Source organism: Rhinoraja longicauda, chromosome 40, assembly GCF_053455715.1.
Source record: "Rhinoraja longicauda isolate Sanriku21f chromosome 40, sRhiLon1.1, whole genome shotgun sequence".
In the NCBI taxonomy this organism is placed as follows: Eukaryota; Metazoa; Chordata; class Chondrichthyes; order Rajiformes; family Arhynchobatidae; genus Rhinoraja; species Rhinoraja longicauda.
Window position 1 is genome coordinate 10,479,584 of NC_135992.1, and position 19,825 is coordinate 10,499,408.

Here is a 19,825-nt window from a genome sequence, read left to right on the forward strand (position 1 = left end):
TGGTTAACTGAGCTTCTTCGTTGGTATCCTGAGGATATTACCGAGTATCCTGACTCATAGTTATCCCTCAATCAGCAGCACTAAAACAGAATATTTGGTCATTATCACATTGGGATTTGGAGATATTCACTTTGTGCTAGTTTGCTGCCACAATTCTGACCTAAATAACCCAGTAGTTCAAAAGTATTTCATTGCCACAGGAATCTTAAGGACATGAAATTTAAGTGTGGGTATCTGCTTGCCTCCTTCCTATATTAAGGAATTAAATAGGTTCTTTGTCACGCATAATGTTGAAGATCTTAGAATGCATGTTGAGTTTCTTGAGAATCACTCATCCAGCAAGCAGAAAATAAACCATCATACTATACTCCTGACTGGTGTCTTACAGATAGTAGTAAAACACTGGGGACTAAGAGTACAAAAGTTGAGAGAAGTTTAAAGAGAAAACTCCAGAGCTCAATGTCGCAATCGCTAGAGGCACAGGTAGCAAAGGAAATGATTACAATAAAGGCCAGGAAAGAAAGAGTTCTTGAGTTGTTGGAAGGTTGCATGATGGCAAGAGGAAATCACAGAAAAAAAATTGTCTTTGCCATTTGTCTTCCTTGTATATTTTATACTAGATGGGCGTGCACCCGTTGGGTGCAAGACTCTGCTGCAGGCTGTCCTGTGTGCACAAATCTATACTGCCTGATTAAAGTCGGTTCTTGGTACTTCTCTCCCCCATTTAGAAGAATCATGCTGAGAAAAAACATTAACTGGTATTTCTAGACTCTACTCCATAGGCTCCAACGTGTGCTGAAGTTCTAGATATAGTGACTGGCTTTCTGGTAAGAAACAGCCAAGGAAAACCTCACTGTAATGTAAAAAGTACCACTGGGGTATTCTGCCTAGATTTGATCATCACAACACAAAATAATGATATTTATGTACTCTCAAAGAAAAAAATCTTATAAAGCCGAGTTCAAAGAACCATCTTGAGTGATTGAATGCACAACATTTGCACCCGGTTAGTTGAAAAATAATACTGCTCAAATCATTTGATAGCTTCATTATGCAGGAAAAATAAGATCAAAAAGGAATCTGCCTTAACTAACCCCTAATTATATTATTCTGTATCCACAATACCCGTGTTCATATCAATTACAAAACAAGATCTCCTAGCAAACAATGATCTATTCTACATTTTCCCGATCGACATCCCCTTTGATGTCTCATTTTCACATCTTATGTTTCCTTATCTCCGTGTCTCCCTCTCCCGACTCCCAGTCTGAAGAAGGGTCTCAACCCGAAACGTAACCCGTTCCTTCTATCCAGAGATGCTGCTGGAGCAGGCTGTCCTGTGGGCGCGGCAACCCCCATTGTGTGGAAACCTCTCCTGCGGGCCCAGCAACCCTACCGAACCGTGGACCCGTTGCCGGGCGGGGAGTGTCCCCCGGGGCAGTGGGCGGGCGAGGGGCTACAGGGAAAAGCCACTGACCTTGGCCCTGTGCGTCCAGCGTGCTGCGATCGGCGGGGAAGGCCATCTTGTTGGACCCTCTGCCGCCGCGCTGCACCATGGGAGGAAGGTCAGGTGTGGGGCACGCGGGACAGGGTCTGGGCTGGTCATCCTGGGGGTGGGGGTGGGGGACGCATTTATTAAAGTTTATTAGGTAAATTGTTTTTAAAAAGTGACAAAAGTGGATTTATTCAGACCGCGAGGGAATGGTGCTTAGGGCGGGGCTAAAATTGTCACACTATCGTGTACCGTTCTTTTGTGGATGAAAACCGCACTAAGAAACAACTACGGGACAAACATACGGCACAAACAAACAGGGGAACAAACAAGATGAGAGTTTTAGTAATATTTATAGATTATAGATACAGCTCACTGTAGACCACAACCCCAGGGTTCATGAGACTTACTGTCTTTACCTTTCACTCTTTTGGGAACACGTCGGCATTGTGCTTTCAATATTCGACCTTTGAATGACTCTAACTTGTTGCCGTCCTCACTGCATGTAGTTGTTCACTACATTTGCCAGATCCTGTCCCATGAATGGCCAAGTCCTGTTTTATGCAGTTGATTTACACTTGGTTTTGTACACTTTTTCACAGATGGCACTTTAAGACATGTCAATGATTAGTATCCCATTACAATGCATTGTCGAAACGCGAGTGGGAGATAGTACAGCAGAGGGCTTTTAATACAGCTCATGCAGATTGCTAGGCCATTTCAGAGGATGCGCTAATTACATTCTGTGGGCTTGCAGACGGATTTAGGCACATGAACTTAAAATTCTCAATAGCATGGAAGGATCTGAACGACTCCAACTTATTAATTCAGTTCCTAACTACTATGTTACTGCACCCTGAGTAAGGAGCTATTAGGACACATGGATTATGAGATCACTTAGAAGGAGGAGAATGATGCACAGAAGTAGGGAGAATTACTGAGGAAAATTAATAGCTTGGAGTTCTAAGCAGCTGCAGACAAATATCCAATGATGGAACAATTAAAATGGGACACTCAAGAGATGAGAACGACTGTGCAAGGAGTCAAAATTAAAAATGCAAAACAAGTAGATTTTCTGAAAATATGTTCACTAGGAATATGCATAGAAAGATTATTTTCTCTTCCAGGAGAATATATTTCTTGCATGGAACTAGAGATCAACTGTGGCAGAACACCATCGAATATATCTTGGCAAACTAAATGCGTACAAGGAGATCCTATTATCATTCATAATTAGACCTGGCTATTTTTATAAAGAGAACATACCAGATCCACTGCAGCAAATAGCAAACTAGCTATAAGAGCACTCATCAAAACATCAACGTTACAATTTACAATTATGCTGCTTGGAGAAATAACGGAGATGACAGAAGTGTTGCAGAATGACACTTTTTATAATTATTCAGAATTTCTTTGTTGCTGGCTTCACTAAAGACGCAAGCATTTACTGTCCATCAGACAGTTTAGTTTTAAAATCTCAAGCTGACAGATTGGAGAATCTGGTACTGGCATCTTCCATCTCCTGCACCAGGAACAATGTGAAAAAGAGCACGCAGAGAAAAACCCCTGTGGTCACAGGGAGAACATGCAAACTCCACACAGACAGCATCTGAGATCAGGATCGAACCCAGATGTCTATCAGGTGCACCACTGTGCCACTTTTCCACCAAGGAGGGCCGTAGTAACTCAGATGCCAGATACAGTCAAGATAGATTTTTTTCATCAAAGGGAATCTCGGAATATGGGGTTGATACAGGAATGCAACACTCATGTAATAGGTAAAATGCTGGAGCAGACACAGGAGGTCAAGTAGAAAAGATGATCTATGCCTTTGTTGAAGAATTAAGTGCTACATGCAGGGACTGGTGGAGTGAAAGGCAAGAACTGTGGGAAATCTCCCCCTGTTCTGTCTAGGGGAGATGGGGTGAGAGCAGAAGTGCAGAACATACATGAAATACAGATGAGGGCTTGGTCAAATCAAGAGAGGAGTCGAGTTTCCTGAAAAAAGGGGGACATTTCAGACTCATCGAGAACAGACGAAGCAGAGACAAAAAAACTGAAAGGGACGGTGTCCTTACAATAATGGGAGACAGCTGTGGGGGGTCATTGATATTAGTGGATTGTTTGTCTTCTGAGATGGAGACAGAGGTCAAGAAAAGGGAAAGCAATGTAAGAAATGGTCCAAATAAATTTGGGGGTAAGGTAGAAGTGAGTGGTAAAGCTGATGAAATTAGAAGAATTCTGCACCGGCGGTGCAGGAGGCAGCACCAATCCAATCATTGACGTAGTAGAGAAGGAATTGGGGAATGTGCCGGAGTCCGCTTGAAACAAAGACTGCTTCATCTCGGCAACAAAGTAGGCAAAGCTAGGCTTTTGTTCACTATAAATCCGAGTGGCCTTCTTACAAGGACACAGCAAAGTGGTTTAAATAACCTGCCTGCACAGTAGCTTATTGCAACAGCAGCTAACCATAGAGTCATAGACTCTAACTCTAGTCTAGTGAAAGATTTAATAACTTAAAAGTAAAATCAAGAAAAATCTATTGACCATAATATATTCATTTCTCTGGCCCTGTTCACTGGGTATGCAATGTGAGTGTGCAGTGCATCAGGCTCTTGCCTGCAGTTAGCCAAAGAACTCTGAATGTTAGGTACAGTGCTGGTGGCATGGAAAGAAAGGCTTGCAAAGCTATGGAAGGAAAAATAGGAGGGAAAAGGATTAGTTGGGATAGCCTTTTCAAAGATATAACACAGATGTAATGGGCTAAACACTCTCTTGCACTCTGAATATACACGTTCCCTCTCCTGCAACCAAAATTTTCCTTTGGTTAGTCTTGTATGTGATCATAGCCTCTCAATTTTACACTCACACAATCAGCTTCTATGGAGGCCTTACGATGAAAGGACAAATAAAACAAATGTCTGGAGACCCAGAATGACCTTTTAATTAACATGCTGACTAGAGACCCATTGCTCATTAACAGTAACACCACAACTCCCAACTGCAATGGAGACGTTTAGGTAATTTCCCCCATCAGAGACACCTGGAGATTGCACTGCTGACTGGAATTTTTAATTCAATGCAATTATTTACATTATGTAACAAACCTCCATGCAACGGAGCAATAACAATTTTTATTCAGAGATGATGCTGCAATTGGGCATTTACTCTGTTCGTGACAATTAGAATTGACTTCTCCAGAAAACTACAGCTTTGTTAAATAAGCCACAAAAAACAAGTCCACCAACTCATAACCTGACCGAATGGCTTATAAAGGACACATTATCTGATGACCGACATTGGCTTATATTAAATGTGTAGGAAGGAACTGCAGATGCTGGTTTAAATCAGGTAAGATAAGACACAAAATGTTGGAGTAACTCAGCGGATCAGACAGCATCTCTGGAGAAAAGGAATAGGTGATGTTTCGGGTCGAGACCCTTCTTCAGACTGGTGTACAATCGAGACACAAGAGTCTGCAAATGCTAGAATATGGAGCAACATACAATCTGCCCGAGGAACGCAGTAGGTCAAGCAGTATCTGTGGGCAAAAAAGGCAGAGCCGCTGTTTCGGGTCAAAACACTGCAACAGGACGGGGTACGAAGGGTACAAAAGTACTGTGCTTTGTTTCAACGATTCTAGACGGAGTGAGAAGCACGCAACAGCAAGGTCTGAAAAAGGGTCTCGACCCGCAACGTCACCCATTTCGGGTCGAGACCAGAGATGCTGCCTGTCCCGCTGAGTTACTCCAGCATTTTGTGTCTATCTTCGATTTAAACCTGCAATTCTTTCCTGCACAAAAGAATATTGTGCAGTTGTGGTCTCCACATCTTCTATATACTAAAACTCTTCTATATACCAAAACTCTCGTTTGTTCCTGAACTACAGCCAAAAGGGTACAGGATAGCGCAACAATTTTAGCATCATCTCTTTGGAGCTAATGGAAGAAGTTTCATTGAAATCGGTGTTAAATTTTTTAAGTTATTCACATTTTAAAGTTTAAATCTATCTCCTAGGGAGGGAGGGGGTTGGAGGGAGGGAGGATAAGGGGGGTTGAGGGGGATGGATTGGGGGGAGGAGAGGGGGGGAGGAGAGGGGGGGAGGAGAGGGGGGGAGGAGAGGGGGGGAGGAGAGGGGGGGAGGAGAGGGGGGGAGGAGAGGGGGGGAGGAGAGGGGGGGAGGAGAGGGGGGGAGGAGAGGGGGGGAGGAGAGGGGGGAGGGTGCTGCACCAATGCAGGAGAGGTTTGGACCCAACGGGTCCACTTGGTCTAGTTTAAGGATATTACTGCCACTACAAAGGTGGCTATCTGGAATGATTTCTGGGTGAAGAGATTGGTGCACGAAGATAGGTTGTGTAGGTTAGATCTATACCCATCAGACACAAACAAGACATGATCATAATGAAAGAAAATATTCTCAGGAGAATGACTAACTGGAAGATGAGAAGTTATTTTCTCTTGTGGGAGCATAGTTTCAGAATAAAGTGTTGCCTATCTTAGATGTAGATGGAGAGAAATTTCTCGTCTCAAAGGGTCAGGTCAAGTCAACAGTCATGAGTTTTTGCCATGTCTTGAAATGAAACAATGAAATTCTTATCTGTTGTAAACAAAAATGAAAACATATTACATGGAATCTTTGGAATTGTGCAGCTTGGAGAATTGTGGAGTCAGAATCACTAAACATATTCAAGGCACAAACTGTCAGGCATTTAAACTACAAGGGTAAGAAGAATATGGGAGAGATATACCGTGGACCAGACCAATGTTACCAGCACATTATCTGATATAAATATTTAGGATTTTCAGAAAAAGTACGTGGATAGACAAACTCAGAGATAACCTTGGGTGCGGTCTGTGTGGAGTTTGCATGTTCTCTCTACAACTGCATAGGTTTCTTCTTGGTTCTGCAATTTCCTCCGACATCCCAAAGATGTGCAGGTTAGTAGGTTAAGTGGCTTATTTAAAACTGCTCCTAATATATCGTGATTGGATGAGAAAGTGATATAACATAGAACTAGTGTGCAGGGGGGTGTGGACTAGGTGGGCCGATGGGCCTGTTTCCATGCTATATCTTTAAACAAAGCAATTTGGGGGGGGGGGGGGGGGAGGTATGTTAAAGAAACAAAATATTCCAATTGGCCCTTTCACAAACTGAAAACATTCTGAAGTTTTTACTTCTGGCAGTCAAACAAAATGCAAATAGTAAACAACAAAAACTGAACTGTTAAAAGTAATCAGGAAGGCAAATGGCTTGTTGGCCTTTATCACACGAGGTTTGGAGTAAAACAGTCCTGCATGTCAACCAGTGTGGTTTAATGAGATCATACCCAGAGCATTCAATACAGCTTTCATCTTAACATCCGCCTGGAATGCAGTACAGAGAAGATTCAACAGATTAATCCCTGGAATGAAGGAACCCTCGCAAGGAAAGATACTTGAGATGTGAATAAAATAAATATTATGCCAAATATTCAATATTCTGAGAGGGCTTTACAGAGTGGATACCTTAAGAATGCTGTCACTAGTGTGACTGGGTAAAAGAACTGCAACGAGGAGGAAGTTCTGCTTTAAGTGGGGTGTGACACTTTGGGATTCTCCAAGCCAGAAAGTCTGGAGGGCAAATCATAAAGTGTATTCAAGAATGAGTAAAGTCAGGACTACAATAGAATCAGAGTTACTGGGATCAAGTAGTAAACTAAAGTACAGAGCATTGTGATTTTACTGAATAATACATTGGCTCATTTGGCAACATGGCCTTTTCCTGTTTCACAAATACAACAAATATACTCTACGAAGAATTGTGCATCATATATAGGCACTGAAGCCAACTGTGAATCCAACAAGATATCCATGCATTATGTAAAAATCTCCTTCCATCTCGATCCATTTAACCGTCAAACAGGTCCTTCCATTACTACTGAAATGTATCTGCCCCAACCATTACCTCCATTTCTAAATGTGAACCAAAGGGAAGGATTCATCACAACTCAAAGCATACACCTTTACAACAAAGCATACACCTTTACAACAAATCCTTGAAATAGATACATTTTAAGATACCCAGGATCTCAAGCAGCCTCGAAAGAGTTGATGACTTCTCCTCTGAACGATTCTCATCCCAGAACAGTAACTCGCCCTCCACAGAGACAGCCTAACCTGCTGAGTATCTCTAGCATTTTGAAGATAAAGACAAAATACTGGAGTAAATCAGCAGGACAGGCAGCATCTCTGGAGAGAAAAAATGGGTGAAGTTTTGGGTCGAGACCCCTCTTCAGACTCCTTCAGACTTCAGCCTGAAGAAGGGCCTCAACCCGAAAAGTCACCCATTCCTTCTCTCCATATATGCTGCCTGTCCCGCTGAGCTACTCCAGTATTTTGTGTCCATCTTCGGTATAAACCAGGTTGCAGCTTCTGTCTACACATCTTCAGCATTTTGTTTTTTATTCCAAATTTTCAGCATCTGCAGCTTTTGCTTTTCATCTACATTTTATTTTTAAACAGAATCTCGACCTGAAATGTGTAGGAAGGAACTGCAGATGCTGGATTTATGGAAGCATATAAAGATAAAAATTAATTAAGGGGACAGTCAAGACTGGTTGGAGAACTTGGATGGAGGAGGGATGGAGAGCGGGGGAAAGCTAGGGTTACTTGAAGTTAGAGAAGTCAATATTCCTATTCCGTCTGAAGAAGAGTCTTGACCCAAAACGTCACCCATTCCTTCTCTCCAGAGATGCTGCCTGTCCCACTGAGTTACTCCAGCTTTTTGTGTCTATCAATATTCATAATGCTGGGTTGTAAGCTGCCCAAGTGAAATAAGACATTTTTATCTTTGTATGCTTCGTTGTCAGCTTCCCCTAGCTAACAATGATCTATTCTACATTTTCCTTGCCCTTTGTCTCATTTGATGTCTCATTTTCACCTTACATTTTTTATTTCTGAGTCTCCCTTTCCCCTCTCAGTCTGAAGAAGGGTCTCGACCCAAAACGTCACCTATTCCTTCTCTCCAGAGATGCTGCCTGTCCCGCTGAGTTACAGCATTTTGCCTTGACCCGAAATGTTGATGATCCTTTTCCCCCTCACATATGTTGCCTGAGTTCCTTCAGCAGTTTGTCCTAAGTTGATTTGGCTCCAGATTTCAACATCTGCAATCGCTTGTGTCCACATTGGAAGTCTGGACCAGCCTGGCCCACTTACTGCCCGCTGTCGATCAGCTGAGAAAAGCACCGCCCACCCCCCGCATCATTGGCCAACCCCTGACAACATGAACTCCTCATTGGCCATATCGCAGTCAATCAGCAAGACAGGTCCCACCCACTACGCGCCCATTTGGCTGTTCCCCAGACGGCAGCCTCCTCATTGGCCACTTCCGCCGTCAATCACCTGGGAGTGAAGCACCGCCTATCACCATTCGTCCCATTGTCAATCCTCCGAATGCAGCCTCCTCGTTGGCCAATATCGCTGTCAATCGCCGTGAAGCACCGCCCAGCGCCTGCCTGATTGGCCAATCGGCTGCATCGGCACCGCCCACCTCCCGCCCCTTTACGAAGACAACCCCCTCATTGGCCCTCGCCATCGTCGATCATCGCTTGGCCCCGAAGTTCAGCCGTTAAATCCCCCCCCCCCCCCCTCTCTCAGTGCAACTGACAGCATCTGAAGACAAGTTCGGGGCGATGGGACTTTCGCGTTTTCAACAGGAAAAACCCCGACCGCCACTTCGCTCGCGCTTCCTTACCGACTCGCTGTCCGACCTGGGTGCTGAAGGGGTTCCCGTAGAGGAACTCCATGTCCGCCGCTCAGGCGGGAGGCAGGAGGGCGGGCAGTCAGCTGACTCCGTCACGTGGCCCAACCGCCACCCCGACGCCCCATGGGCAATGACGTCACCACAGAAAAAACATCACCACATAAATCTTTCCCAAAAAATCAGCTTCTCCCCCCCCTTGCATCCACATACTTTGCAAATACCGAATGTAAAACAAAATACACCCGCCACCTTTCGATGATATTGCCCTTTCATTTTTAGCCCCGCCTTTATAGTTGTCCCCTCTTCCCCCCCCCCCCCAACACCCCGACTTTCCGGAAGCAGCAAGAGGTGTGCAGCAGCGCCCTCTGCAGCCTGGGCTGTGCAAGGACAACGGGTCCAGGCGAGAGGTGAGAACTGCAGATGCTGGTTTATAATAATACATTTTTGTCATATGTAGGTTGGCACAGGGTCAACGGTACAATGAAATGTATTTGACAAGTCAACGGGTCACCTCAGCAGTAATATTCCATGGATAAATAAGATACAAAATGACATTAGTAAGGTAAAAAGACAATATTAAAAATAGGTAAAAAGACAATATTAAAAATCATCAACATATGATTTGAAATGTGTTTATGAGTACAGAAGCCTGATGGTAGAAACTGTTCTTAAGTCTGGTGGTACGCACAGCCATACTCCTGTATTGTCTGCCTGACGGTAACAAGGAGAACAGCTATATATATATACATAGATTTATATATATATATATAAGAAAAGAACTGCAGATGCTGGTACAAATCGAAGGTATTTATTCACAAAATACTGGAGTAACTCAGCGGGTCAGGCAGCATCTCAGGAGACAAGGAATGGGTGACGTTTCGGGTCGAGACCCTTCATTTCATAATTGTAATTTACATATATCTTAATTTTAATTATAATTTATAATTTAATTATAATTTATGTATACATATACACATCAGTCTGAAGGGTCTCGACCCGAAGGGTCATCGATCCGATGGATTGGGTCTCACTCATTCCATCTCTCCAGAGATGCTGCCTGACCCGCTGAGTTACTCCAGCATTTTGTGTTTACCTTCGATTTCAACAGCATCTGCAATTCTTTCCTATAAACACACATACACATATATACACTTATATAGAAACATAGAAAATAGGTGCAGGAGTAGGCGATTCGGCCCTTCGAACCTGCACCGCCATTCAATATGATCATGGCTGATCATCCAACAGTATCCTGTACCTGCCTTCTCTCCATACCCCCTGATCCCTTTAGCCATCTAACTCCCTCTTAAATATAGCCAATGAACTGGCCTCAACTACCTTCTGTGGCAGAGAATTCCACAGATTCACCACTCTCTGTGTGAAAAAAAACTTTCTCATCTCGGTCCTAAAAGACTTCCCCCTTATCTTTAAACTGTGACCCCTTGTTCTGGACTTCCCCAACATCGGGAACAATCTTCCTGCATCTAGCCTGTCCAACCCCTTAAGAATTTTGTACGTTTCTATAAGATCCCCCCTCAATTTTCTAAATTCCAGCGAGTACAAACCGAGTCTATCCAGTCTTCATATAAAAGTCCTGCCATCCCATATAGAAAGGAAGTGCAGGTGCCAATTTACATTGAAGATAAACACAAAATGCTGGAGAAAAGGAATAGGTGATGTTTCCCAAACTTCACCCATTCCTTCTCTCCTGAGATGCTGCTGTCCTGCTGAGTTACTCCAGCATTTTGTGATTTTGTGTCTGCACACATACACACACACACACGCCGAGACCCTTTTGGTGGGAATCTAGTATTGAAGAGTTTGAGATTTATAAGCTAAAAGAAATTTGGGGTTGTGGAGGCAAGTCCATTATTTCAGAAGTACCTGGATGAGTACTTCAGAAGATGCAACCTCCAAGGCATGGAGTAAGAACAGGGAAGTAAGATTAACCGGGGCCGTCCATTTTGTTTTGGTCAGACAATAGACAATAGACAATAGGTGCAGGAGTAGGCCATTCAGCCCTTCAGGTAGAGGTGTTTTGTCAAATGACCTCATCCTTTGTCATGAACCTTTATGATTCACGTGAATTGAAGGTTTTATGGCAGAGGTAGTTATTTGACACAGTGGATAGATCAAAGGGGCCATTGAAAGAAAATCTTTCATTTTTAACTTTAATTGAAGGGGAATAAAATTAAGTACTGTGGATCAAACAGCATTTCTGCAGAGAATTTTTTTTTTTTTTTAATTTAGATTTCCCTCACCTGCTTTTGAAGGAAGGAAAAAAAAGATCTATTTCAAGAATCGTCCACTCATATAAGTTAAATAAGCTTTGTCCCTCCCCAGATACTTCCTGGCGCACTGATTTCCTCCAGCACTTTGTGTTTTGCTGAAGATTAGAGCATCTGCAGTTTTTTGTGTCTCCAAGCCTTATTTATTCTTTGCTCAAACCTGCTGCTCCAGTCCTTCTCGAAGATGGATTTTGTGGGATTGGGAGGCGCTGCCAGATTGGACAAAATAACAGTTGTGGATTTTTTTCATACCTATGGTCATCAGTGTGCACAGTGCTGGAGGGAATGAATGGTTGGGGTAAGGTTGTAGTGCCAAGCACTATAACATGGTGCCCAGAACAGAACAGAATATTCTAAGTGCAGTCTCACCAACGTCTTATACAACTGCAACATGACCTCCCAAATTCTATACTCAATACTCTGACTGATGAAGGCCGAAGAGCCAAAAGCCTTTTTGACCACCTTATCTACCTGCGACTCGACCTTCAAGGAACCATGCACTTGCACTCCTAGATCTCACTGCTCAACTTCACTCCCCAGCGGACTACCATTTACTGTGTAGGTCCTGCTCTTGTTAGACATCCCGAAATACAACATCTCACACTTCTCTGTATTATATTCCATCAACCATTCCTCCGCCCACCTGGCCAATCGATCCAGATCCTGCTGCAATCTTTCACAACCATCTTCACTATCTGCAAAGCCACTCACTTTTGTATCATCAGCAAACTTGCTAATCTTGTGCTGTATGTTCTCATTCAAATCATTGATGTAGGTGACAAATAGTAATGGGCCCAGCACCGAACCCGGAGGCACACCACTAATCACAGGCCTCCAGTCCGAGAAGCAACCTTCCACCATTACCCTCTGCTTCCTTCCATGGAGTCAATTTGTATCTACTCAGCGACCTCTCCTTGGATCACATATGATCTAACCTTCCAGAGCAGCCTAACATGCAGAGCCTTGTCGAATGCCTTACTGAAATCCATGTACACAACATCTAAAGCTCTTCCCTCATAGACCTTTTTGGTCACGTCTTTAAAAAAAATCAGATTTGTGACTCGACCTCCCACGTACAAAACCATGCTATCCCGAATCAGCCCTTGCCCATCCCAATGCCTGTGTAACCTATCCCTCAGAATACTCAAGTATTTCCAACCACAGATGTTAAGCTCACCGGCCTATAGTTCCCAGCATTTTCCCTGCAGTCCTTCTTGAAAAGAGGCACATTCATTTGCCACCCTCCTATCTTCTGGCACCTCTCCTGTATTTAAGTACTCATAAATTTCAACCAGGTCTCCCGCAATCTCCTCTCTAGTTTCCCTCAGATATATTTTACATATTTTATATTTCAGATACAGCGCGGAAACAGGCCTTTTCGGCCCACCAAGTCCGCGCCGCCCAGCGATCCCCGCACATTAACACTATCCTACACACACTAGGGACAATTTTTACATTTACCCAGTCAATTAACCTACATACCTGTACGTCTTTGGAGTGTGGGAGGAAACCGAAGATCTCGGAGAAAACCCACGCAGGTCACGGGGAGAACGTACAAACTCCTTACAGTACAGCACCCGTAGTCAGGATCGAACCCGAGTCTCCGGCGCTGTATTCGCTGTAAGGCAGCAACTCTACCGTAGCGCCACCGTGCCGCCCATATCTGATAGGCCCTGGAGATTTGTCTACCTTCATACACGACAGTACCATCAGTACAATACAATACAATATATCTTTATTGTCATTGTACAGGGGTACAACGAGATTGGGAATGTGCCTCCCATATGATGCAATAAATTAATTAGATAATCAGTATAAATTTATACAACCCAATGAAACAAAATTAGAAACAGTTTTAAGACAGTATAAAGTTCAAGTAGGTCTGTGCCAGTTCACTGTGCGATGTGACCATCCGGTTCATAGCAGCTATGGCCCTGGGGAAGAAGCTGTTCCTGAGTCTGGAGGTGTGGGCGTAGAAGGACGTCTACCCGTGTGGGCGTCTGCCCGATGGTAGAACTTCGAACAGACTATTGCAGGGGTGTGAGGAGTCTTTGTGAATGCTGGTGGCTTTTCTGAGGCATCGTGTGTTGTAGATGTCCTCCAAGGCTGGTAGCTGTGTTCCGACAGTCTTCTGAGACAGTAACACTGACTGCTCCCAAGACACTTTCATTGACTGCTCCCAAGACACTTTCATTGACTCCCCCAAGTTCCTCCCTTCCACTGTCTTTTTCCACAGTAAATACAGAGGAGAAATACTAATTGAGAACCTTGCCCATCTCCTGTGGCTCCACAGATGTGACGTTTTGATTCCTGAGAGGTCCCACTCTCTCTAGTTAACCCTTTCCCCTTATGTATTTAATTGCTACTGTTCTGCTCTAGAGACAAGTTTGGTCTCATTTTACCAACATTGCTTCAGGACATTCTGAGAAAATGCGAAAAGCCTTGTAAAGCTTTCTATTAATCTTGTCTGATAAACAGTGGCTGACGTACATTCTTTTGTGTGTAATCGTGAGCCGACACCTTTTAAATGATTACTTTGATAATATTTACAATTATGACATCGCCATTGTCTTATGTTCGTTAATAAACAGTGTTACTAGTTACTCTGGATACCAGTCTCCATAAATCAGGTTATTATCGCAACCAACACCTTCCTATGTTGCCACCACTGATAACAGCAATGATGGATAGAAATTAATGAAAGAATCAAACAGACTGACTTGTACAAAACTCGTTATCTTTTATATCACAGCATATAATACAGCCAGTTTACTGTGTGCAAATCAAGATTAACCAGGAAGAACTTTTTATAAAAGCTCAAAGTAAAACAGCAAGTATTCTAAATCTTTGCTTAAATTTATCTTTAAAAAAAAGATACAATACTCACACATGACCTTTTAAAAGAGAGATGCCCAACGTATATGGTCAGTAATTGAGGATTGCTTGATATCGTCTGACTTACAATTCAATGAGAGTATCAGAAAACAAACCAATGTGACATTTCAAACTACAGCCAAATGACACTTTTACAAAAGATAAAATCAGTTCAGTAACTCTCACTGACACACAGTTGAGTTGTGGTTTCCTCTGGAGGACGTGTGGTCAATGAATACTGCAGAGAGAATGCGACATGATCGAGTTTCATTTTAGTGTGTGTTTTGTTTCTCAGCAGATAAATAGATGTCTAGCACTTAGTGGCAGCACATAATGCCCAGATCAGATATGGAATAAAATCTCACCACTCAAACCACAAAAATGCTTTACGAACAGTCTCCAAAAAATCTCTTCTATTGCTATAGCATGATATTGTCAATCCCCATTCCAGCCATCACCGTGGTCTCTTCTCAACTTGCCAGTGAAAGGCAAGGTTTCAAATCTGAGATGGGTCTAAATTTCAATGCAGATTGTGTGGGAATAGGTGCAAATAGACTCTAATAGAGTGGGAACTGCTAGAGTATGTGGGGCTGATGTCATGAAGTACCCCAAGTGTGTGAAGGAGAGATATAGAAGGTCCTTCCTTCTTGCTGCCATCAGACTGCACAATCAGCACTGCTCCCAGCAGACCAGTAAATAAAGATAATTACCGTTATTTTATTTTTTTAATGAATGCTTATTTATTTTTGCTATCCACTTTGCTGCTGTAACCCTGAAAATTTCCCCATTGTGGGACGAATAAAGTACTTATTATTATTATTATTACATCTTTACAGTATTACATTTTCTCTGGAACGTAAATTTGAGGGAAGACCCGATAGAAGTATATAAAATTATGAGGTATACATAGGGTAGACAGTCAGAACCTTATTCTCAGAATAGAAATATCTTGATACCTCCGTTAGATTTAGCAGTTGACAAAGGCAGTATTCGCTATGTAAATTCGGTTTTTTTCAGAAGAAGTCATATGAAATAACATTGAGTCAAGAAACCTGAAAAGGGCTCAGTGTGAGTTCAATTAACTTACTTCTTAAACAGTGGCAGGAGGAGGTGAGAGGGGCAAAGTTTAAAGGAGATGTGCACGGCATGTTTTGTTTTGCAAAGAGTGTGGTGGGTGTCTGGAACACGCTGCCAAGGATGGTGGTGGAGGCAGATATCATAGTGTCGCTTAAATGGCTTTTGGATAGGAACATGGATATGCTGGGAATGGAGAGATATGGATCAAGTGCGGGCAGATGAGATTAGTTTATCTTGACATCATGTTCAGCCCAGATATTGTGAGCCAAAGGGCCTGTTCCTGTGCTCTTCTGTTCTACGTTTGAAAAAAAGGGAAGCTGAAACTTCCTGCCCTTCCCTCATCCCCACAATTCAAAGTGAGATTGATGGAACTTCAATAAGGCTAAAGGCTACTGAGCCATGGCATGTATTTGGAAGATGTGGATATGCCACGATCGAATTAAACGGCAGAGCAAGGGGCAGAACTTTCTGCCATTTACTTCTATATCCCTGCAAACTAATTGATGAAAAATACTTCAAACGTTGGCAAGGTGTGACTAAACTTGATTTTTTAGAAATAAAATATACCTACAAAGGAACAAGTTGTTTCAGAAGTGTGTGTGGCAATGATAGTCCATATTGTGGCCCTTCAATTAGGCAGGGTCATATGTTCATCCAAACACCCACATGACAATGGGCCACTTTAGGTTTTCTGCATCAAATCCCCTGTTTCTCACAGCAAGGACAAGTCAGATGCATTACCACAACCCTAGAATTAAACGGTTTGATCGTTTGCACTAATACCAAAGTACTTAAATAAATGACTGAATTTTCAACAATATTTAAATCCTTAAAATGTGACCTTGGAAATAAGTGATGAAACTAAACAGTTCAGACAGAAGGTATTTCCGTTTAAAGAGCTCCTTCGTACAGCCCCATGCATTCACCATCATTTTAGTTGCAGTGGTACTCACCACTCTTCTCTATGCCAGTGAGACCTGGACTGTCCACAGCAGACATGCCAAACAGCTCAACCACTTTCATTTGAGCTGCCTATGCAGACTCCTTCACGTCAGGTGGAAGGACAAAATTCCCAAAACAGAGGTCTTGGAACGGGCTGGAATCCCCAGCGTCCACACCCTCCTACGGAAAGCCCAAGCCAGATGGGCAGGCCATGTCGTCAGAATGCCCGAGAGTCGACTGCCAAAACAGCTTCTGTATGGAGAACTGTGTCAGGGCAAGCGCTCAGTAGGAGGACAGAAGAAACGGTTTAAGGACTGCCTCCAAGTGTCCCTCAAAGACTTGGGCATCAACCTCAGCACTTGGGAGTCTCTTGCTCTAGGACCGTCCAACCTGGTGTAGCAAGTTCACCACAGGAGCCCGTGCAGCAGAGAACAGACGCACTGCAGAGGCCCAGAGGAAACGCAACGCGCGCAAGGCCCGGGCTATCTCCACTTCCACTGCAGCACCCATCCACTTGTGCCCTACGTGTGGGCATGCCTTCCAGGCCCAGATTGGCCTCACCAGTCAGTTCCAGACCCACAGTCACCAATCCTCCAACTGAAAGTGAAGTCAAGGTCATCTTCGAACCCGAAGGACGAACAACAACAACAACAGTTGCATTGAGGGAAGAAAATGAAGTTAATTGGCTTACAAGAAAGAATAGTTTAAAACTGACTTATTAGAACATGAATTAATTGAAGACGCGATAGAAAATAACTAGAATGATGGTAACTCAGATAACAATTCTTCAATTAGCATTTGGCTGTGGTGGTAATTCGTGTATGTTTAATCAACCTTATTTTATCCAAGCACAACTTTCTCCATTGGCTTTGAAAATAATTTATGGTTTAAAAGTAGCATAACAATGAGGGAAGTATTAGTAAATTAGTTCCTAATGTCAAGATAACGGAAATAGACTCTGGCATTAACTAACTCATCGGAACTAATGCTTCTAAGGTATTGGAACCTTGGGAGGTGGTTAACAGCAGAGAGGATGGACCACACGCCATGAAAACCTTGTTGGGATGGGTTATTTATGGTCCACTGAGAAAGGACCACGACAGCAGCGATGGAAAGGGCTCTCCTGCAGCGGTGATCAATCGAACATCCATTGTTAATCTGGAGGAACTTCTGGTCAAACAATACAATCATGACTTCAATGAAGAATCCAGCAAGGAAAAGGAAGAAATGTCAAGAGAAGAGGTAACGTTCATGGATATAATTCTAAAGTAACCATTATTACTTTAGAATGCTGCTAACGATCACCGAAAGGCTCGGAGATTGTCAGCCATTTTGACAACCTTATTTTTCTGCATAACACAATAACCTTTGCCATTTTATCATTACATGTACAGAATCATTGGATCTGAAACGTTTCAATCTCTCAATGGTTGTAATTCTTTCCAACATGGAATGCACTCCACGAATAGTTCATTAGCATGCAGCAGCTGCACGAGAACTCCAGATATAATCACCTTACAGAAGCAAAGTTTGGAGAAAAGAAACAATGGGCAGAAACTAGGAAATATTATTAATTACCTTCCAAATGGATGAGAGCATCAGAGCGAGAACAAAACCGTTAGTTAGCTACTTTAAATTAGCAAATACCTTGACCGTATGAAGATCCTTCATAAATCTATTACATAGTGACTGCTGTCACCACAGAACCTACCAGTCCTGCACGCAATACTACTTTGAAAAGAGAGTTACTTGTTAACGGAGTTACATGTTCTGGAAATGCAACTGATAATGCTACTTATTTATGTTTGCACACAGATATTATGAACCAAGAGCAGTAATGAGGCATTACAATTAGCCTCATTAACTGTAGTGAGGCTGGAGTGCCAGATAGGCCCTTGCAAGATTTACTGGCACAGGAGCATGGTGGATATGGAATTTACCCATGGAAAAATTTGAGAATCTTGGATGGTTATAAAATAAAATATTTTTTAAACCTAGCAGATCGAAGATTTATATCCACTGTTTCAAAGGAAAACTTATTTGATGGGGTAACATCTTACGGCAATTTTTTTTTTAAGGACAGGGGAGACAGTACACTATGATGGGAAAGTACTTTCAGAGAGCCACATTAGCATAAAAGGAAGAGTTCAAAACTGGATGCAAGAAAACCAGAGACACAATCATACAAAATTCTGCTCGCTCATATCAGATTTTTGGTTATATTGAAGAGAGAAAATTAGTCATGGGTTAGAGCAATTCCACAAAACATTCAGCTCTTCAGCAAAATGCACTCATCCACCATAGAAAAAAAAATCCACACAAATGTTGAATGAAACCTAGTTAAAAGCCATTTGTAGCAAGGAATGAGCAAGAACCATTGTGAAAGTCGAGGGAGGCTTAATTTTCAGTGCTATAAAAGAATGAAATAAAGCACTGCAAATCCACAACAGGTTGCTCATCAACTGATGGCAACAGACGGGTTTGGCACTTTAGCTGTGAAACTTCATCACGGCACCCTCTTACTTTGTTTCCCGGATGGTGAATGAACTGTTAAATATTAGCAATGTTTTATTTATTTGGAGTTTAAAAAAAATTGTAACATACATTTAACATTACAAACTTATAAAATGACACGTACCCGTGAAAACTATTAGGTTTCAGCAGAAGATGGGTCCAGCACTGGCATTCATATTTGGCAGCAGTGATCCCTGGTAGATCAACTTTAAACCCAAATGATCCCTTCAAGAAATGCACCTTCTTCTCAGCAAGTCTCCCGAGCTTCTGTTGTCACACCCATTTCAAAGCAGTCTTTTTACACCGTCCTCAATAATTACAACACTATGGAAAAGGGGAACAATGCAACCGTGCTCTTCAAGAGTGAACAGTCTTTATCTACAATATATTATTCAGTTTTCTGCTACTGATCCAGTCCCACACATCTCTCAAGGTCAAAGTCCTGGCATGATATAAGCAATGTTATCCAGCGTGTGAGCCTGGGTGAATAAAACAATACAATTAGAAAGATACAGTTATTAAGGAAGTCAGCAAGCAAATTGATCCAAGTCCTATTAGGGACACAAAGAAGGGCAGATATGATGGAGTAGAACACAAAGCGCTGGAGTAACTCAGCAGGTCAGGCTGCATCTCTGGAGGAGACGATTAGGTGACATTTTGGGGAAGGGGCCTGACCCGAAACGTCACCTATCTATTCTCTCCAGAGATGCTACCTGACCTGCTAAGTTACTCCGCACTTTGTGTTCTACACCAGTCCTATTAGTGATGGGTGTGATCTGTTTCTTCCTGGCTCTCTACGAACTACCAGGCAACACAGTGTCGTAGAGTTGTAGAGTGATACCGTGTGGAAACAGGCCCTTCGGCCCAACTTGCCCACACCGGCCAACATGTCCCAGC

At 42.8% G+C, this 19,825-nt stretch overlaps 2 protein-coding genes across 5 annotated transcripts in view; both read right to left on the reverse strand.

Annotated features, from left to right (window-relative positions):
• LOC144611527 (TOM1-like protein 2) overlaps positions 1-9,348 on the reverse strand; it is a 66,374-nt gene extending 57,026 nt beyond the window's left edge. For both annotated transcript variants that reach the window (XM_078430664.1, XM_078430665.1), the window contains exon 1: positions 9,225-9,348. In XM_078430664.1, coding sequence (XP_078286790.1) covers positions 9,225-9,276 — 52 coding nt within the window. In that variant the 5' untranslated portion in view covers positions 9,277-9,348. The remainder of the gene's footprint in view (positions 1-9,224) is intronic.
• Positions 9,349-13,268: 3,920 nt separating this feature from the next.
• LOC144611331 (HMG domain-containing protein 4-like) overlaps positions 13,269-19,825 on the reverse strand; it is a 36,469-nt gene continuing 29,912 nt past the window's right edge. For all 3 annotated transcript variants that reach the window (XM_078430389.1, XM_078430388.1, XM_078430390.1), the window contains one exon: positions 13,269-19,407. In XM_078430389.1, the coding sequence (XP_078286515.1) occupies positions 19,363-19,407 (45 nt within the window). In that variant the 3' untranslated portion in view covers positions 13,269-19,362. The remainder of the gene's footprint in view (positions 19,408-19,825) is intronic.